At 37.1% G+C, this 19,768-nt stretch overlaps 1 protein-coding gene across 2 annotated transcripts in view; it reads right to left on the bottom strand.

Annotated features, from left to right (window-relative positions):
- Nucleotides 1-12,218: 12,218 nt before the first annotated feature.
- LOC129772856 (protein ultraspiracle) overlaps nt 12,219-19,768 on the bottom strand; it is a 124,036-nt gene continuing 116,486 nt past the window's right edge. For both annotated transcript variants that reach the window (XM_055776372.1, XM_055776371.1), the window contains exons 6-8: nt 13,195-13,365; nt 12,913-13,138; nt 12,219-12,838 (exon numbers count right to left, since the gene is read on the bottom strand). In XM_055776372.1, coding sequence (XP_055632347.1) covers nt 12,594-12,838; nt 12,913-13,138; nt 13,195-13,365 — 642 coding nt within the window. In that variant the 3' untranslated portion in view covers nt 12,219-12,593. The remainder of the gene's footprint in view (nt 12,839-12,912; nt 13,139-13,194; nt 13,366-19,768) is intronic.

The following is a 19,768-nucleotide window of genomic DNA, read 5'->3' as shown; positions in this document are numbered from 1 at the left end:
TTTCGAAACTTCGAATTTTTGTATGTTACCAATCATTCTTAGCCACAAAATATGAATTCTGATGTGATTTAAAACAAAAAAGGTTATTATCAATCTCCTTCTAAATGCAACCATTCTCGAGATACTTGAAAAAATATTTCTAATTTATTGTCTTTTTTATAGTAAATAATCCCTTTTAATATGTTTGTCGTGTTATACCGTCATGTTCATGAAATTTTATGAATTTGCTTATAATTTCCAACAACTTTTCCATCATCATGGTTCATTTTTTGACTCAAGCGTAACTTTTGAAAAGGGCATATCGAAATTATAAGCGAATTCATAAAATCTCATGAACATGATGGTATAACACGACAAACATATTTAAAGGGCCTATTTACATTTAAAAAGACAATAAATTACAAATATTTTTTTAAATATCTCGAGAATGGCTACATTTAGAAGGAGATTGATAATAACCTTTTTGTTTTAAATCACATCAGGATTCATAATTTGTGATTAAAAATGACTGCCTTTTTTTGTTTTAAATCACATAATTTGTGGCTAAAAATGATTATTAACATACAAAAATTCGAAGTTTCGAAAATTCCTAAAAATTCGATGTTCCACAAAGTTTGTCAAAAATAGTCTTACCATCTTGGGCCCATTTTTTAAATTTTCTGCATGACTTCTATTTTGTATGAAAAAATTTAAAAAAAATTTAAAAATATGTATTTTGGATATTGCAAATTGAGTACATTTTTTTTTCTCAGTGTATATTTTTTTCATATTCAACCATCAATACTCTATAACTCTTTCTGACACTATTTCGGTACGACTCATAGTTTTTGAGATATAAATTATCAAAGATTTCTCTTACTCAAATCGATACGCCCTTTTCAAAAGTTACGCTTGAGTCAAAAAATTCCCAATTGCTGTGAAAAACTAATATTTCCTCCAGCCCAAACGGAATACACACTGTCATTGGAATCGAAAATACAAGTTTTTAAAATCTGCATTTTTAGGACGATTTCATTTGGAATTGCTGAAAAGCAGAAAATGATTCAGATTTTTTTTTAGACGGATATCAAAATTATGGAAAAAGAACTAGAGAATAATTTAAAAATTATCAATTTAAACGCTTTGCAATAATAGATTCATTTTTTCCTTATTTGAAACTTAAATATTCTTTCATTCAAAGTATGTCTTCAAAACAATATCGTTGAAAATATCTATAACGTAAAAACAAAAGAACAATGGCCTTATTCGATGGAACTATCGTCCTGATTCGGGTCTTGTCCACCAATTGCGAATGTTTGAATTACATAAACCAGCTCTGCAATGTTGGAAAAACATTACAGTTACTATTTTATATTCAAAATATCAACAAATCAATATTATACATAATCAATCATAATTATCGTTTTGGGCCAGTGGCTTCCATTGTCATTTTATGGGGTTTCAACTCTCTGTTAGTTTAATCCTTAAAATAGAAAAAAAATCCTATTCATTTAGGACAATCGAAATTAGACTTTTTACCATGTTTCAATCGGTCTACGGGAGATACATTTTTAGTCCTCAATTACAACCCATAGCGCCTTTATCGAATCCAGATAAACAAATTTACGTCCTCAAGATACGTCAGGATTTCGTTCTAAAAATGCCACCAAGCGGGTAAATTGATGTTTGTTTATCTTTTCTTTCTTAAAAAGCAAGAACGATTCAAAATGTTAGCAAAAAAGCTAAATAAATCCGAAATTAAACTTACTCCATTCCGCGTGACTAGCTTTTACCATCTAAAACACAAGTGACAACTATAGGGTAACACGGGGTGATTTGGTCATATGGGGTGATTTGGACCACCCCTTTATCTCAAAAAATACCGCACAACTTGGATTTTTTATAATGTCATTTCCTTCTATTGTTGAGCCGTATGTACCTAAAGTAAACAACCTTTGGTAAAACTTCACAAGTAGAGGGAAACGGGAGCATAAACACAGCAAGCACTTTGATCGTCAAAAAATGTGAGTTTTCCGATAGTAGTTTTAAGGTTTTTCCCGCTTATTTAACAAACTTTTCATGTATCGTGCAGTATGTATCGTGCAGTACAGTTCTGTCCTACAGAAGAGGAACAATTTGATGTAGCGGAACTGTAAGTTTGATAACAATAAATGAAATTAATTGCATTTTTATTTTTGCGTGTTGTGTGGGGTGACATGGACACGTTTCTGTGGGGTGAATTGGTCTTTTTGGTTTGAGTCAGATTTGAGACTTTTTTTGTTCTAATTGATTCCAGATGCCTCTGAATTACAAAAAGAGGATGGACAGACAACGTTGGAAGAAGGAGGGGCTTGGAATGCAACGCAGGCCATTGAGAACAGATTTTCTTTGACGAAGCATCAAAAGTGTTTGAAAATGCACGACCAACAGTGAAAAGATTCATGCAGAATTCGAGATGGTGTCAATCCAACTTTTCTGTTCTGGAATCTGGCTAAGACACCTGGTATCGATCCTAAAACATTGTTACTAATTGTAACATTATCCCAAAATACTTTACATAAACATAAGTATGTTTTTTTTCGATGAAACACACACTGGACCAAATCACCCCACATCAAATTTTAATGTCAAAAATCATCTCTTTTATTTTATGATATATTTGGTAGATTGAAGCTTTATATAATGATTAAACATTATTTATTGAGAGAAAACAAGTGTAGCTCAGTATACAATGTGACATTTTTTATTTAGACCGTATTGGTTTGGAAATATTAGGCGATTTGCTTAGGTGGTCCATATTCCCCCCTTTTCCCCTAATTGTTTTTCCCCGTGACGTGACAGTATCGTGATTTTCATAATAACACCGAGTTCATCGAAGTTGTCAGTTGTTGGATGAACTCTTCCGGATGCTACACGCACGGTGACAGCCGTAATAACGTTGTATACATTTCACTTCGTTTTCACCGTGAAGTGAGGTTCGTGATCAGGCCCAATATCAGTGTTGGTCCCAGCTTCCACAGATACTTATTGTATAAATAGAAAATAGTCAGAAATTCGACTAGAAAGTAGTCACGTTTTGTAATAGATCCGAAATCAAACCATATATGAGGGACTCAGAAGGAATGGGGTGTAAATGACCCGATCGATTTCTCTTCATCAATTTTTTATTTAGTTAATGAGCCTGATCACGAACATCACTGCCACGCACGCTTTCACGTCACTTACACTTCACTTAATCTTTTTGTGTCTATCATCATTGTCACGGATAGTTGCGTGTAAAAATGAATTCCGTGAAGTGAAAGTGTTCATTCCCGTTTATAAGAGACATGTTGGTTGCATAATGTCGGGTGTTTGAACGTTGTGTCGGTTGCATAATTTCGGACGTTTGAACGTTATGTAGGTAAAATTAATACAGCATATGAGATGATATCCCATCTGATTAATCGCATATTTTAGAATGACAAATTCGCGATTATACCTCAATGATTAGTTTGCTGAATCAAATGCTGGCTCAAAAATGAGGAGGAATACTTGGTTGCTCGGGAATAATGTAGTTGTTGAACTAGAGATAAAACATGACTATTATGTTTAATAATCGAAATCTCGCACACTCTTGTACTTAGCTCTGTCTCACTCGTTTGAATGGTGAGAAATATTTAGAATAATTTTTTATGCACCGTTTCTACAATTTTGATGAATAATATTATCTTCCATATTTCAGAACAAACCCAAATTTATCCACCTCACGATCAGTATAATCTGAGCTACTCCCATATGGGATTCTGAAGTTTAATCCTCTTATCCTTCCCGTTCTCGTGTAATTTGATATACGGGACATGTGGTTTGATTTAATTATTTAAACAGAAACTGGTCAGCAGCGTCGGTCAGAAGCATAATCCTCATAGAAAACATCTGATGGGTTTCAAGAAATTTGATAAAAGCGGAAAGTGATTCAGATTTTCTTTAGACTCATATCAAAATTATGGAAAAAACTAGAGAAGAATTTAAAAACAGTATCTTGTGAATGCTTTGCAATGATACTCATTTTTTCCTTGTTTGAAACTTATTATCACTTTTTTAATATTCTATTCATTCAAAGTATGTCTACAAAACAATACCGTTGAAAATATCTATAACGTAAAAAGTTATAACTATCGTCCTGATTCTGGTCTGGTCCGCCAATTGTGAATGTTTGAATTACAAAAAAACAGCTCTGCAATGTTGGAAAAACTTTACAGTTATTATTTTATATTCAAAATATCAACAAATCAATATTATACATAATCAATCATAATGATCGTATTTGGGCCAGTGGCCTTCATTGCCATTTTATGGTGTTGCAACTCTCTCTTAGACTAATCCTAAAAATAGAAACAAAAAAAATCTGTTCATTCAGGACAATCGGAAGTAGACCTTCGCCATGTTTCAATGGGCTTACGTGAACTACATTTTTAATCTTTAATTACATCCTATAGCGCGTTTACCGAATCCAAATAAACAAATTTACGTCCTCTGGATACGTCAGAATTTCGTTCTAAAAATGCCACCAGCCGGGTAAATTGCTGTTTGTTTATCTTTTGTTTCTTAAACAAAACAAGACAATATTCAAAATGTTAGCCAAAAAGCTAAATAAATACGAAATAAAACATACTCCATTCCGCGTGACTAGCTTTCACTATCTAAAACACAAGTGACACATATACCAGTTTTTCCCCGTGACATAACAGTATCGTGGTATTCATAATAACACCGAGTTCATCTAAGTTGTCACGACGGATGAACTCTTCTGGATTCTACACACACGGTGACAGTCGTAATAAGGTTGTATTCAATTCGCTTCGTTTTCACCGTGAAGTGACGTTCGTGATCAGGCCCAATAACTCAACTGCAAAAACGTTTCAACTTGACTTTGCTATAGAATCCGATAGGTTCTGATCTATCTTCCACATTGTCAAATATAGCTGAGAGTAAGTTTGCAGCTAAGCTATGACCTACAAAGAGAGTCGATGTAGAGAAATCGATTATGTCACTTACATCCCTTTCATTTTGAGCCCCTCATGTATTTTTTATTTAATATTTTGTAACTGTCAGTCTCAGTCAATCAGCGCTTTCCTGATAAAAAGCTCAATGTCGTTTGACAGCAAATTGTCTGGAAAACATGTATCTTTCGACGGTAGAAATTTCACGTTTCACGTTGATCCGTTTTGTTTTGAAAAAGTTGTGCAGGATAGGATGAAGGCCGATAGAAGACATTTGATTCTGGACACCCACATTAAAAATCCAGCGTGATCAGCTGCTCAAATCACGAAATCGCTGAAGGCGGCTAAATCGAAGGTGTATGATGTGCTGAAACGTTTCCGTGAACGTACAACTGTTGTTCTTATGGATCAAAGGACGCGTCGTAGTGGAAATTACGATCGGAAACTGAGGCTGAGGTATCGAGAACAATTATGTCTCGGACTGCGACATCGCCAAAATACACAACCCTACCAATGTACCATACGGAGGATCCGTATGCGAGAAGGTTATCGTAATTTCCGTGCCTGCAAACAACCAAACAGGACGCTGAAACAAAATCTGGTGGCCAAAAGATGCGCAATGTTGCCAAAAGATGCGAAAGTTGAACAAGAAAGTTTCGACGAAGTACGAAAGATGCATACTGAATGATGACGAAACGTATGCGAAGATGGATTTTTGACAGCCCCCAGGTCGGAAATTCTATGAGCCACTGCCAGAGGAAATGTCCCCAGTAAATTTAAATTCGTTTTCGCTCATAATTTTCCAGGAAGTTCTTAATTTGGGAAGGGATTCGTAGCTATGGACAGAAAACCAAGGTGGACTGTGGACTCGAAAATATATAGAGGAGAGTGCTTGCAGAAAAGTTTCCTTCCGTTTATTAAGATTCCAGTGACGTTTCGGCCAGATTTGGCAAGCTACAGTCGAGAGTTGCTTCTGTGGTACCGTGCCAATGGGGTCGATTACATTGGCAATTCTGCCAATTTCCCACCAATTCCGCCCAATCGAAAAATATTGGGCAATTGTCAAGCGGGAATTTGGAGAAGGGTGCCAAAGTGACTCGGGATGCTGCAACATGAAGAGATCGTTGAATAAAATAGCCGTTGAGGTTAACCAACAAAGAGTCTAAACTTTCATGGAGAGTATCAGAAGAAAAGTACACATATTCATCAAAACTGTTATGGAATATTTTATTCAATATTCTTTCTGAAAAGATTATCTGCATTTTGAAATGAATACATTTATTGTACCTTTAACCAATCCCATGATACAACTGATTTTGAGATTCCGGAATCTAAGTGACTCAAGCTTTATTCGAAAAATGCTTCTTCGCCAATTTTATTAGAATACTAACTGACCCGGCAAACTTCGTGCCGCACAAAATTGATTTTTTGCTACGAATTCTTTCGATCATTCACATTTTCTTACTAAGTGACGTTGATTAATCACAGAACTCTTCATTGTTTGATCTTCTAATTGACCATTCATAATTTCCTTTTACTATAAATTATCTAGTATTTCTATCAGAAATCGTCATTATAATATAAATTTTTTTACAGACACAATTTTCGCTCAAGATTCTTGATTCATTTGCAAATAACATGTTTCTCTGTTACATGGAATACAGATTTGATCCAGAGAAGTAAATTTTCATCAATATTTTTTCCACCTGAGAATCCATTGTCATGTTCGCTACACATGAACGGAACACGAAGCTTAAGCCATAACATTGATCTACGGGCAGAGCAAATACAACAAAATAATGCCGGCTCAAATTTGACCATCCTTCCTCTGGTTTTGCGCTTACCAACACATTTGGCTTTCCATTTTTATCTATATAGAAGATGATTACCGGCGAATGACCACAACGCTGGCTCGTAGAAATCAGGAAGTACATTTTTTCAATAACATGGCCTCCAAAAAAAAAATCCAACTGCGTAAATAGTAAAAATTCACAAAGCAAGCACTTTGATTGGAAGAAAATGTAAGTTTCTCAATCGTGGCTTAATAGTTTTTTTTCCACTGATCAAACTTTCGTATATCGTGCAGTAAAGTTCTGTGCGCCTACAGAATAGGAACCTTTTTTGTACAGCGAAACTGTAAGTTTGATAACAATAAATGAAATAAATTGCATTTTAATTTTTGCATGGTGTGTGGGTTTCACGGACATGTTTCTGTGGGGTGAATTGGTCATACAGGTTTGAGACTTTTCTTTGGTCTAATTGATTCCAGATGCCGCGGAATTACAAAAAAAGGATGGGCAGACAACGTTGGAAGAAGGAGAAGCTTGAAAGAGCAATGCAGACCATCAAGTTTATCTTTTTTCTTTGAACAATGCATCAAAAGTGTTTTAAAATGCTTGAACAACAGTGAAAAGATTCATGCAGAATTCGAAATGATACAATTACTTTACATAAACCAAATCACTCCACAGACTGTCCACTTCACCCCGCATCAAATTTTCCTATCCAAAAATCATCTCCTTTATTTTATTATATATTGTTAAAGTCGTTAAAGTTACAGTTTCTCCTGCAGTGGCACAAAAAAGTCGGATCTTATGGCTGTAGTATTCCCCAATAATGGGGACCGGAGAGAGCATTATTTCTGTGAAGTCAACCAATAATTTCAAAAGGCCATAAAGCGCACTAAACGCAGCTATTTTCGGAAATAAAAATTTCACATAGATGAATAGTACATCACCTTCAGTAAACTATAACGAATACAAAAATTTTGATGGTTTTGTTACGCATAAGTTGAAAAGTTGAACCCTATTCTATATGACGTTTTATCCAGTCACTGTCGAGTCGAGCAAAATATCTTTTTTTCAGTACACGAGCGTCAGTTAAATGTTTTATTTGGTAGATTGGGAAAGTGTTCTTTCATAATTTCCGTTAGTCTGTTTAGAGATGAACCAGCCTTTGGCTGAAAATCTCTTTAATAAAGAAAGAAAAAAAAAAAAATTTCCATTAGTCAGTACGAATTTTTACATTTGTTTGTTTATAATTGTTTATAATTTCTTTGGAATGCCCATTTTCTCTGGTAGTTGTTTATAAATAAAATAACGATTATAAACATGGAATACAGATTTGTTTGTGGCTTGGTGACGTTTTGTTTTCCGGGATAGGGCCCATTGTTTTATAGGTCACACGCCTGTTGGATGGAACGTATAAGCAAAAGAATATAAGAATGTCTCTATGTCATTTGCTAGTAACTTCAAGTGACACATGGTGAAATATTTGAAATATTTGTAAAAGTCTTTCCATATTTCCGATGAGTCCAATCGTCTACGATATAGTCCGTTCTGAATCCTTCCTTTGTAGAGCGATATTCAAGGCCAATTCTCTGTCTTTTCTCTGATTGGCTTGGTGATGAAAACTAGAATTAACATAATTGTTAAAAAAACCAACAAAAAAAACATTATTTTCTCCTTTATCTAACAAAACCCTAAGAATCCGTTCAAACACAAACAGATATTCTAGTAATATTTAGGGGAGAGTCGGGAAAGACGGACACACCTGTATAATTGATAAATTCCTTTTTTATTTGAAGAGGAGGCGATCGGGCGTAGTGGTAAAAACCAAACCTCTCACGCTAAGGGTCACTAGTTTAATTCTCACTCCCAACATTCTTCCAAAAATGGAAGTAACAGTGACGAAGGGAGAAAAAAAAAATTTAATTTTAATGATGTACAAACTTGCAATACAGTGTATCAATACCTTTGACACTTACTGTGTATACCTAGCTGGCTTTCTGCTAAAATTGTAAATAAAAACAAAAAAGTAAAGGGTGTGTCACATCAAATTGCATCACGGAAAAAACGCTGTAGAAATTCGCCCAGTAGACCGATCCTTTTGAAAATTTTAGACAGTAAAATAAAAACTATTAAACATCTTTTGGCATTTTCCATTTTTCATACTTTGAGCCCAAGCCCGTATGCTCGTACCTTCCTCTTTACCCCGTCCATAAGGTTCTGTACAACGTCAGGTTGTAGTTTTTTTTGAACAGAAATCCATTTTCTCTTGAAGTTCGCCTCCGATTTGACAACTTTTGGGTTCTTCCGGAGGGCCTGCTTCATAATCGCCCAATATTTCTCTATTGGGCGAAGCTCCGGCGCGTTGGGCGGGTTAATTTCCTTTGGCACGAAAGGTGATTCCGTTGGCTTCGTACCACTCCAACACGTCCTTTGAATAGTGGCACGAAGCGAGATCCGACCAGAAGATGGTCGGGTCCTCGTGCTGCTTCAATAGTGGTAGTAAGCGCTTCTGTAGGCACTCCTTAAGGTAAACCTGCCCGTTTACCGTGCCGGTCATCACGAAGGGGGCGCTCCGCTTTCCGCAAGAGCAGATCGCTTGCCACACCATGTACTTTTTGTCAAACTTGGATAGTTTCTGCTTGCGAATCTCCTCCGGAACGCTGAATTTGTCATCTGCGGAGAAGAACAATAGGCCCGGCAGCTGACGAAAGTCCGCTTTGACGTAGGTTTCGTCGTCCATTACCAGGCAATGCGGCTTCGTCAGCTTTTCGGTGTACAGCTTCCGGGCTCGCGTCTTCCCCACCATGTTTTGCCTTTCGTCGCGGTTAGGAGCCTTCTGAACCTTGTATGTACGCAGGCCCTCCCGCTGCTTGGTCCGCTGGACGAATGAACTTGACAAATTCAGCTTATTGGCGACATCCCGGACCGAACTTCTCGGATCACGTCTAAACTGCTTAACTACGCGTTTGTGATCTTTTTCACTGACGGAGCATCCATTTTTGCCGTTCTTCACTTTCCGGTCGATGGTTAGGTTCTCGAAGTATCGTTTTAGTACTCTGCTGACCGTGGATTGGACGATTCCCAGCATCTTACCGATGTCCCGATGTGACAACTCCGGATTCTCGAAATGAGTGCACAGGATTAATTCACGACGCTCTTTTTCGTTCGACGACATTTTTCCAAATTTACGAAAAATTGACAGTGAAGCATGGCCAACGTGATCTATACACTCTTATCTGATTTTAAAGCGAAAGCTGAAGATATAATTCCTAAAAATTTAATTTCTACAGCGTTTTTTCCGTGATGCAATTTGATGTGACACACCCTTTAATCTACAAAGAGCAGCTCGATGTAAATTTTCATATGGTTCTCATTGTTATCGAGCAATTTTTTGGGGTATTTTTCGTTACGTGAGTGTTTTACCATCTTTTCTCTTCCAGTTTATCGAATCAGTGGTGAAGTTTTCTCATTTTTACTCCAGGAATATTGATGAAAATAAAATTCTAATCAAGTCGGGTAAGACGGACACTCCACCGGCTAGAGACAAAACTCTTGTTTTAAAAACAGTTTGATTATCTTCTCCTTTTTTTCTTAATAGATGCCCACTAACTACGTTTGTAAGTGCAACCAGATATCATAGACGAATCAGCAGAGAGGTTTTTAAAACGTAATCCGAATGCCGGAAGCTATTTTAGACATGAAAAAATGAGAAAAATTACAAGCCCTTCTAGGCCCTTGTTGTTCGATCGTTTTTAAGGCTTACATGAAGACCTTCAAAACTTATCGAGTACATAAGCTTGAATTTTCAGTTAGTGTCCATCTTTCCCACCCCACCTTTCCATCTTTCCTGCCAAATGTCCGTCTTTCCCGACTCAATCTTATTTTTTCAAAAATGCCGGACTTCATTTTGCAAAATGTCTGCCTCAAAGACAAATTTTATTATAAAAAGAGAACTAGACTATCAATTTGTGTGAGATAGCTATGTATTTTTCGTAAAATTCATGAAAAAAATCAACGTTTTCTTAAGGTGTCCATCTTTACCACCCTTCCCCTACAATCTACCAGACTGGTTTCACACCGCCATTCGTCTCCATGAACATGTGCATAAAAGGAAACGCACAGTTTTTCACTGGAGAGTAACATTTACACTAAGAATGATTAATAAACTCATGTAAACAGCTGTAAACATAATTTTTTGTCAAAAGCCATTAAAAAGTATCACGCGCTAGAGAAACCCCAATCTTGAAGAATTTTTTTTTCCAAACTTCGATTTTCGGGAAAATGACGGAAAATTGTAAAAAATCGTCAAACGGAAACATTGGCCAAAACCTGCATTTTTATTCCTGTAGGTGGTGTTATAAAATGGTTTTTTGTTTTCCTATATCACAATGTGTGTTCTTCTAGTATTATTGCTCAATAAAGTTATACATATTTGAATTGAATTGATGGTAAGTGCTAGCTAATAAATTAAACTACAGTTTGGTGTTTGGTGCTTTCTAAAGACATGAAAAGTTATCTAGGTTGCTGTTTTTAGAACGTTAGAAAGTTAATGAATGATCACATCAACTGTTTTCGCTATCTGGTCTAACTGGACAATGGAAGAACAGAAGGAATAGTCTTACGCCTAAATGGCTACCGTGTAAATGTAGCATATGCAATGATATAGAAGGAATACTCTTACGCCGAAAAATGGCAACTGTGTAATGTGCTAATTATAGATACGTGTAACATGTACACGATTCACATTCGGCTCTGTATGATCACGACCCTCAATGTTCCATTCTGGAATACTGTAGGCCATTTTCTACGAAGTTTATCTTCAAGTTTATCCAAAATCACTGAAAAAGGACTTATAAAACCCACACATATAGTGTCTTTCGATGCTATATTCTGACCTTAGATTTAATTGATTTGTCAAGCCGTTTAGAACAGGATTGTCTAAGGGACCTTCAGCCAGGTTGATGTTTAATGAAAATTAATGATTTATTCAAAAAAAAAAATAATGCAATGGTTATTATATACCATTTACCCGAAACACATTTAGCCGAAAGTGACAAATACCCGAATTTCGTTAACCAGAATATAACATTCACTCGAATTCACGAATGAATTTCGGGTAAATGTTCCAGAATCGTACACAATATGCAATAAGTAGGGGATGTTCATTTGCCTCTGAACGCAGAATAACAGATTGGATGAAACCCAATGGTTTGGAACAGTGAGGGCCTGACCACGAACGTCACTTCACGGTTAAAACGAAATGAAGTGCATATAATCAATTTCGTTTTCACCGTGAAGTGACGTTCATGATCGGGCCTTCATTCTACAGATTTTTCAGAATTGGATTGCGCGTTCAGGTTCTAGATTATATATTTTGAGCGTTGAAAACAAATTAGTATAAGGGACTTTCTCTCGTGTAATCAGATTTTCGGCCGTAGGTCTCTGATTTTCTATATTCATATATTTGCGAATAATATTAAACTTTCGTCTCATATTTCTGCATTCTAACAGAGTTTTTATAAATAATATTTTTTAGATTTTTCACAAAATCTATTTGCACCTTTTTTCATTATTTATATTAATTTATATAATATAATCTTATAATCATTAATCGTTCATAAATTACTGTGTCCTACAATTTGCTTAAAACTTCATAGTATCGTTTAGTTGATCTTTTTTTTTCTCAATTCGTGAAATAAAATGATTCCTAATTTCAAAGCTTTTTTTCTACAGCAGGTAGAAACTATATCCTAACAATAGTGACGAAACATAAAAAAAAACAATGTGATGAGGATGGGGGACATAATCTATAACATTCTGTCTGTGTCTCGGTTCTTTCAACTACTTACATCGGTGTGTCCAACATTTCGACAATGAAGTTGTCCAAATGTTTGTCACTGAGCAATCGGATGAAGTTCAGATGGTCGAGACACTTGAGACTGATCGAACGCAGCGCAGGTAGCCTCAGCAGCAGCTGCGCGAACCTACCCTCCTCGGAAGGATGCTGCTGCTTGCAGTACTCGTCCAGGCAGGCGTAGATTTTCTCCCGCATGTGGTCGATTTCTTTTTGACTTTTCAACCCTCGGATGTCTAGCAATGTTATGAAGAATCGGTTCAATGCTAGGTATAACATTCTGAATGTGAATCACGACGAGAGTACTTACCAGGATTGAACAGTATAATGCCCTTCAGAACGCCGAGCTCCGCTCGTGTTACGTCCAGTCTCTTCATTTTGATACCGAGCTCGCAAAGGATACGATCGAACAGCGTATCCACCCCAGCCTGCTGGGCACTATTTCGATGCAGGGTAAAATTTGGACCTAGACACATCAATTGCGGCTGCCTAACCGATACCCGACTGCCATCCTGCGAACGTTCGGTTTCGATATACTAAAAAGTGTAAGCAATGAGTACCTCGAATAGGATCACACGCGTAAGGTACCCACCTCCATACTCCTCCAGGCGACCGCAGCAATTAGCATCTCATTCCAGCCGCACCGCAGCAGCATCACTTGATCGTCCCGATGGAGGTTGGTAAAGTTAGGCATTCGCCTAGCAAAATCTATCAGCTGGTAGATTTGTTTGTTCACCATCTGGCAGAGATGTGAAACGGCACCCTGGGAGTGGGGAAAGATATGGAAATGATAGATTATTGATAACACTAGTTATGGTACGATAAATAATAAGTCACATAAATAATAAGTCACAGATTTCAGATTTCAATTCCGAGTTCTAGTGATCAGAATTTTCATTCCAGTTCACAGTTATAAAGTTTTTGGATTTAAAATTTCATGTCAGCGATTGAGGTTGCGATCCTGATTTCTGCCATACAAATGAACCATATCTGTTCTGTCTGCGAATCTGTTCTGTCGGGAATCTGTTCTGTCTGCGATTAGGACGATTTTTAGCGGCCTCGAAAAAACATTTCTGCATAACTCAAGAACAAATCAAGCAAATAGAGCCAAATTTGGCATGTGGAGGTTTTAGGAGGCAATAAATGTTTCTAGGACACTCCTCCCCTCTCTCTATTAAGGAATGGGGGGGGGCTGCCATACAAATGAAGCATAAATTTCTGCATAACTCAAGAACTAATCAAGCAAATAGAGCCAATTTGGCATGTTGAAGTTTTAGGAGGCAATAAATGTTTCTAAGGTGGTTAGACACTCCCTCTCTACAGGGGGGTGGTCTGAATAACTCGAGAACTAATCAAGCAAATGGAATCAAACTTGGTATTAGAGATTTTAGAGATCGATAAACGTTTCTATGGTGGTTCGACACTCCTCCTCCGACACATGTGGAGGTTTTAGGGAGCAAGAAACATTTCTATGGTGGTTAGATACCCCTTTCCTTCTCTCTTAGTGGGGAGCTGCCATACAAATGAAACACAAATTTCTGCATAACTCAAGAACTAGTCAAGCAAAAGGAACCAAATTTGGTATATGGAGGTTTTAGGAGGCAATAAATGTTTCTATGGTGATTCGACACACCTATATCTAAGGGCATGGGGACTGCCATACAAATGAAACACATACTTCTGCATAACTCGAGAACTGATCCAGCAAATGGAGCCAAATTTGGGATGTGAGGATTTTTATGTATGAGATATTTTTCTACGATTTCCCCTCCCTCCTCTGGAATGGATAGGAGGTTTCAACCAAACAAGACAATTGAAAATTATCGGAAAACTCTGAAGGAAAATGGAAAAATTCAATTCGCATATGTTCTACTATCACATATTGACAAGCGTTTTTAGTCCATTTGAAATTGATCTTCGTTCGGAAATGGATTTTAATGTGATAAAATGCACTCCAATATCGTCTTCTATCTATATAAATAAAAATGGATCGCCGAATGTTTTGATAAGAGCAAAACTTTAGAGATGAATCGTCTGATTTAGGGCTGTCTTTATTGTACCATATTTTCTGTATCAAACATTTAGTAGTATCATATTAAATATTTATTAGAAACATGTTATTTGCAAGTGGTTGAAAAATCTTGAACGAGAATTGTGTCTGAAAATAATCTGTTATTATAATGACGAGCTTTGGTAGAAGTACTAGGACTTTTATAGTTAAATGTTTTTTTTTTTCAATAAATGAACAATTCTGCGATTGGACCCATGAACAGCGCTTAATAAGAAAACATGGATGTGATAACGAAAAATAAATTTTGGGCGGGACGAAGTTTACTGGGTCAGCTAGTGATCAAATAAAAATCTTTCAGCTCTTCATATAGCATCGTGAATTCAGGTTTTTCAAATTGGAACAAACAAATCAGTTGATCTGAGGCAAAACATACGTCACACCGTCCGACGCGAATCCTTTCAGACGCTCCTTGTGAGGAATTCCGTCCTGACTGATCAATCATTACATTGTAAATGCATCATGATCTGCAGCACCAAGTCATACTGCGGCGTAAAAGCCGTCATGTACCTTAATGTTGCTTTGTTCGAATGTAAGAGATTTCACACGTGGAAAAAAACTGTACCAATCTGTACTTTTTGACGAAAGTCTGTACTCTGTACCGTACAGAATCTGTACCAAAAATAATGAAAAAATCTGTACCTTTCCAGATAAATCTGTACGTGTGGCAACACTGCTCAGGGGTATAAATGCCACACGCAAAAGCGCAATGTTTTTATTAATTTAACATTTCCCAAAAAACAGAAAGTGGGTTATATATGTGGTATAACCACAAGATTGACGCAGGACTGTCGTTGGATTAGTGATCACATTTGCTCGATGTTGCATCTAAATCAATTCTCAATGAACGGATGAATGAATTTTTGGGAAACAGATTAAAAACGAGAGCGTCACGTTGGAGGCACTAGATTTTGAGCCTCAATATCTCTTTGTCGACTGCACGAAATCGTTCATTCGAAAGATAAAATGTCTACGAGTTATATGCCTTGCAAGCAAAACTATTGATAGAGTCGTATGAACTGTAGATGTTTGAAGTCTCTATAATTCAAGACAACAACAACAACAACAAATAATTGAATCACAAAAATCTATAAATATTGGTACCTGCTTGAAATTTCATCTCAGTCATGATTAATATGCGGGTGATGCATGACACTGCTAGCAAAGCAGGCCGGCTTTGTGCACAACGTCGTCGAACAACTTGTATGTAGCGAAGGCAAATATTCAGCAGAAGAAGCAATAACGCAAACTGGTGCAAAATTTATTCTCCGCTTTCTCATGTTTGCCCTATACAGTAAAACCTGTTTTTGCGCGAATTTTTTTTGTGCGGTGTATGAAAAGAAGCATAATTGACGAAGTTATCGTCCATTTAGTTTTTTTCGATGGTTTATATGCATTTCAGTGCGAAAACAAAAATGAAATTGAACGGTGAATGGCGTGGATTTGAGTTACTTTCTTGGGGGGAATCTTTTTTTATGCGGTCCCTATCTATCGCACAAAAAAAGTTTTTTTCAAAATTTGTATCGAACACGATTTTTTGAAGCTGCTGGTGAAGTTTTGCACGATTTTCTTTATGCGACTTTTTTGTGCGGTCCCTATCCCCCGGACAAAAAAAAGGTTGGCCTGTACATAATACATTGCTCGTCACTAACTCTCAAACTCTTTCCTTTTGTGTGTGATATAATTTGTATACCATTTCCAATAGACAAAATATCTGTCACTTCCAATCAGTCTACATGAATTTCGCGCTCACTCTGCCCTTCCTCAAAACACCCACTTCCCGTTTTAGAAATAATCGAGACGCTCGGCGAGCGTCGAGCGGGAGTGAATTGTCTTTCTAAAGATTTATTTTGTTCCCCCAAAAAAGATTCCGAAAGACGTAATTTTACGTTCATCGCACTTGATTGAAGAAATTACAAAAATAATGCATTTGATCATAGTATTTGAAAAATTAAAGGAAATTTCGAATTCTGAGAAGAACTTTTCGATATTTGATGAATTTGATTTGCTGAAAACACAACAAAATCTCTCGTGTTGTGCGTGATCATGTTTAGCTTTTTTCGCAGTGTGCAGCGATTTCTTAGAATTTAGTTGACTTTTGCTTTCGGGCAGCCGTTGGTTGTCTTCTTCACACCAGCAAGTTTGAGTTTTATTTTTTGGAGTAGCGGTTGTTGTTTTCTTCTTTCCGGTAGCAGTAGATGCTTGAACGAACACGACGCACCAGTGCCCTTCGTTTGCACAAACAGGCTCTTAATGGTGACACCGTTCATCAGCGCTCTCTTGATGAACGAAGTTAGCTTCGCCACATTAATCTTGCAGTCAGCTTATATACAGATTTGTTTGATTACCTGTTTTCAAAGCAATTTTTAGGTTATTGCATATATTTTTAACGAGCATATAACGCGTAAACATTTTATCTTTCGGATGAAGTGGTTATCATACTACAGGTCGGACTTGATTATCCGGAGTATTGATTTTTTTTTCACTCCGGATAATCGAATCCTCCGGATAATCGAGTCATAAAAAATTTTTCTCTCGATAAACGTATTATAATTATGATTTGCACTTTTTTATTCAACGGTTTTATCCAGGTTGACCCGTTTGTATGTTTGTGACTTTGTAACTTTGTAACTTTGTAACTTTATATGAAGCGCTGTACCACATTAAAAGTAATTTAATCCCCTTCCTGTTGACCGATTGATTTAAAATTTGGAACACATCTTTATCTCTGGTGTCACTATAAAACTGCGTATTCGATAGTCTTGAAAACCCAAGATGGCGGCCACTACAAAATGGCGGATTACATATGTTCTCAAAACCCCATCAATATGGGTTTTCCCAAAACCTCATCAATATGGGTATCGAATGAAAGGGCTTGACCAATAGAACACAGTTATTTATGAAAAATGCACATCCAAAATGGCCGCCACCACAAAATGGCACCATATATATTTTTTTCAAAACCTTTTCAATATGGGTATTAAAATGAAGTTCTCGACTAGTAGAACATAGCAGATAGTGAAAAATCCAATTCCAAGATGGCCGCAGTCCCCAAACAACTAATTACTTTTTAAATGGTTTCATTCAGCTTGACCTGTTTGTATGTATGTTTGAATGTGTGTAGGGTTGTCCCACATTAATATGTAACCATGATAGTTACAATTCACAATCTCAATCAAAAAACTGACGAAAATCTGGTTTTTACAATTTGGTTTACGGGAGAGGTGGTCAAAGGTGACAAACAATTATCGACGACAACAAAAAGTGTGGATCCCCAAACGAACGGGAAGCCCCTATTAAATTTTAATCTCCGTCATTGTGGTTGGCTGGGTGAGAATAACCACTAGATGGCATCGATGGATAGGACTGGATGACAAGTTGAAATGGTAGGAAAGTGAAATGGTTGGAACGGACGAATTCGGGAAGAAGAAAAGAAGGAAGTTCGAGAAAGGAATTGGAAAAGAATTGCTCTCTCTTGGCTTTCGACCGCGGAAGCGTACACATCGATCGAAGTGATCAAGTTTTTATAAAAGTTTTCGTTGTGATAATACCACGTTTTGTCAACCGATTTATTGAGCGGTGAAACCGGCTGGAAAAGCCCTGGTCGCTGGCCGCAGAGGTGTCCAGCTAAGCATCAAGGACCAGCGATAAGAGTGTGCCTGCCTCGCCCCCATCAGCCCCGTGCTGGTACGGCTCACCGTAAAGGAGCTACGCAGGCCAGTTGTCACGAGTTGCCCGTCACGCTCCACTCGTTCATCGTTAAGGACGACACGGAGGTTGCTACCTTCCACCGAAGCCAAGATCCGGGGAAATCACCTCGTCATACCAGTCGGCCGTTCGCCGTTGCCAACCGCCATCTCGCCGATACCATTCCCGACGACGCCGTAGCCGATCACCACCCGCCAGTACCTGCCACCAACCCGAGTAGACGACCATTACCAAAAAAGAAGAATCCGTAAGGGAATAAACATTGTTTGTTAACCTGTAAATTACTTCTTCTCGCTACCCAAATCCGAAAGCTTTCCCACACAACTCACACGACGACCCTGAGACCCGAGGACCCAAAAGAGGCCTTTCGTGCCCACCCCTGCACGGTCATAGATAAGGTCAAGGGATTTAGGCTGCGTTCCCTTTTGGAACCGCACCAGAAAGTAATTCGTAACAAATAGAAAATTGAACGTGTTCCTGTTGACTGATTGATCTGAAATCTGGAAGACACCTTTAATTCTACTGTCATTATCATACTACGCATTCCATGATCTTGAAAAGTTCGCCATCGCTAAAACTGACTGAATGACTTGATATGGAGAATACGAACCATAATAAACAACATAAATTCAAAAAGGTCGCCGCCACCAAATGGTCGGCTATGTATTTTTTGCAATCCCCTCAATATTGGTATCAAATGAAATGATTTGACTAATAGGATACAGTACATCATGAAAATATTCCGAAGAAAATTAGGTAAGAAATAAAAGTTGGGTTTGCATTATCCACATTTAGTTGTTTCATCATATACCCCACGATTTTGTTTTAGTCTCATCATTGCCCTAGACCAATGAAGGAACGGATATGATAACTACTAACTGCTACTTGCTATTATTTTCTAGCTCTTAATACATCAAACCGTTTAACTTAAAAAGTTTTTTTTTACTTACTTTTTTTCTAGTTTTTTAGTAAATTATCTGTATCATTAGTATACTTCTCTACATTAAAACCATTCAAAAAATTTATGTTTATTCAATTTTTGTTTCTGACCTGACTCTCTTTGTAATCTTTCGATGTTTTTTTGTATTCTATTAGTCAAATCATTTCATTTGATACCAATATTAAGGGGATTGCAAAAATACATAGTCGACCATTTTATGGCGGCGATCTTTTTGAATGTATGTTATTCATAGTGTAGTGTATTCTCCAAGTCAAGCCATTCAGCCATTTTTTAGCGGCGGCCATATTAAATTTTTCATGAACATGGAACACGCAGTTTTATAATGACAGTAAAATTAAAAGTATGTTCCAAATTCCAGATCAATCAGTCAACAGGAAAGGGGTCAATTTTCTATTAATGTGGGACAACCCTACAAACACTGAAACATAC

This window comes from Toxorhynchites rutilus, chromosome 3 (genome assembly GCF_029784135.1).
Source record: "Toxorhynchites rutilus septentrionalis strain SRP chromosome 3, ASM2978413v1, whole genome shotgun sequence".
Taxonomy (NCBI): domain Eukaryota; kingdom Metazoa; phylum Arthropoda; class Insecta; order Diptera; family Culicidae; genus Toxorhynchites; species Toxorhynchites rutilus.
This window is presented reverse-complemented; position numbering and strand designations above follow the sequence as displayed.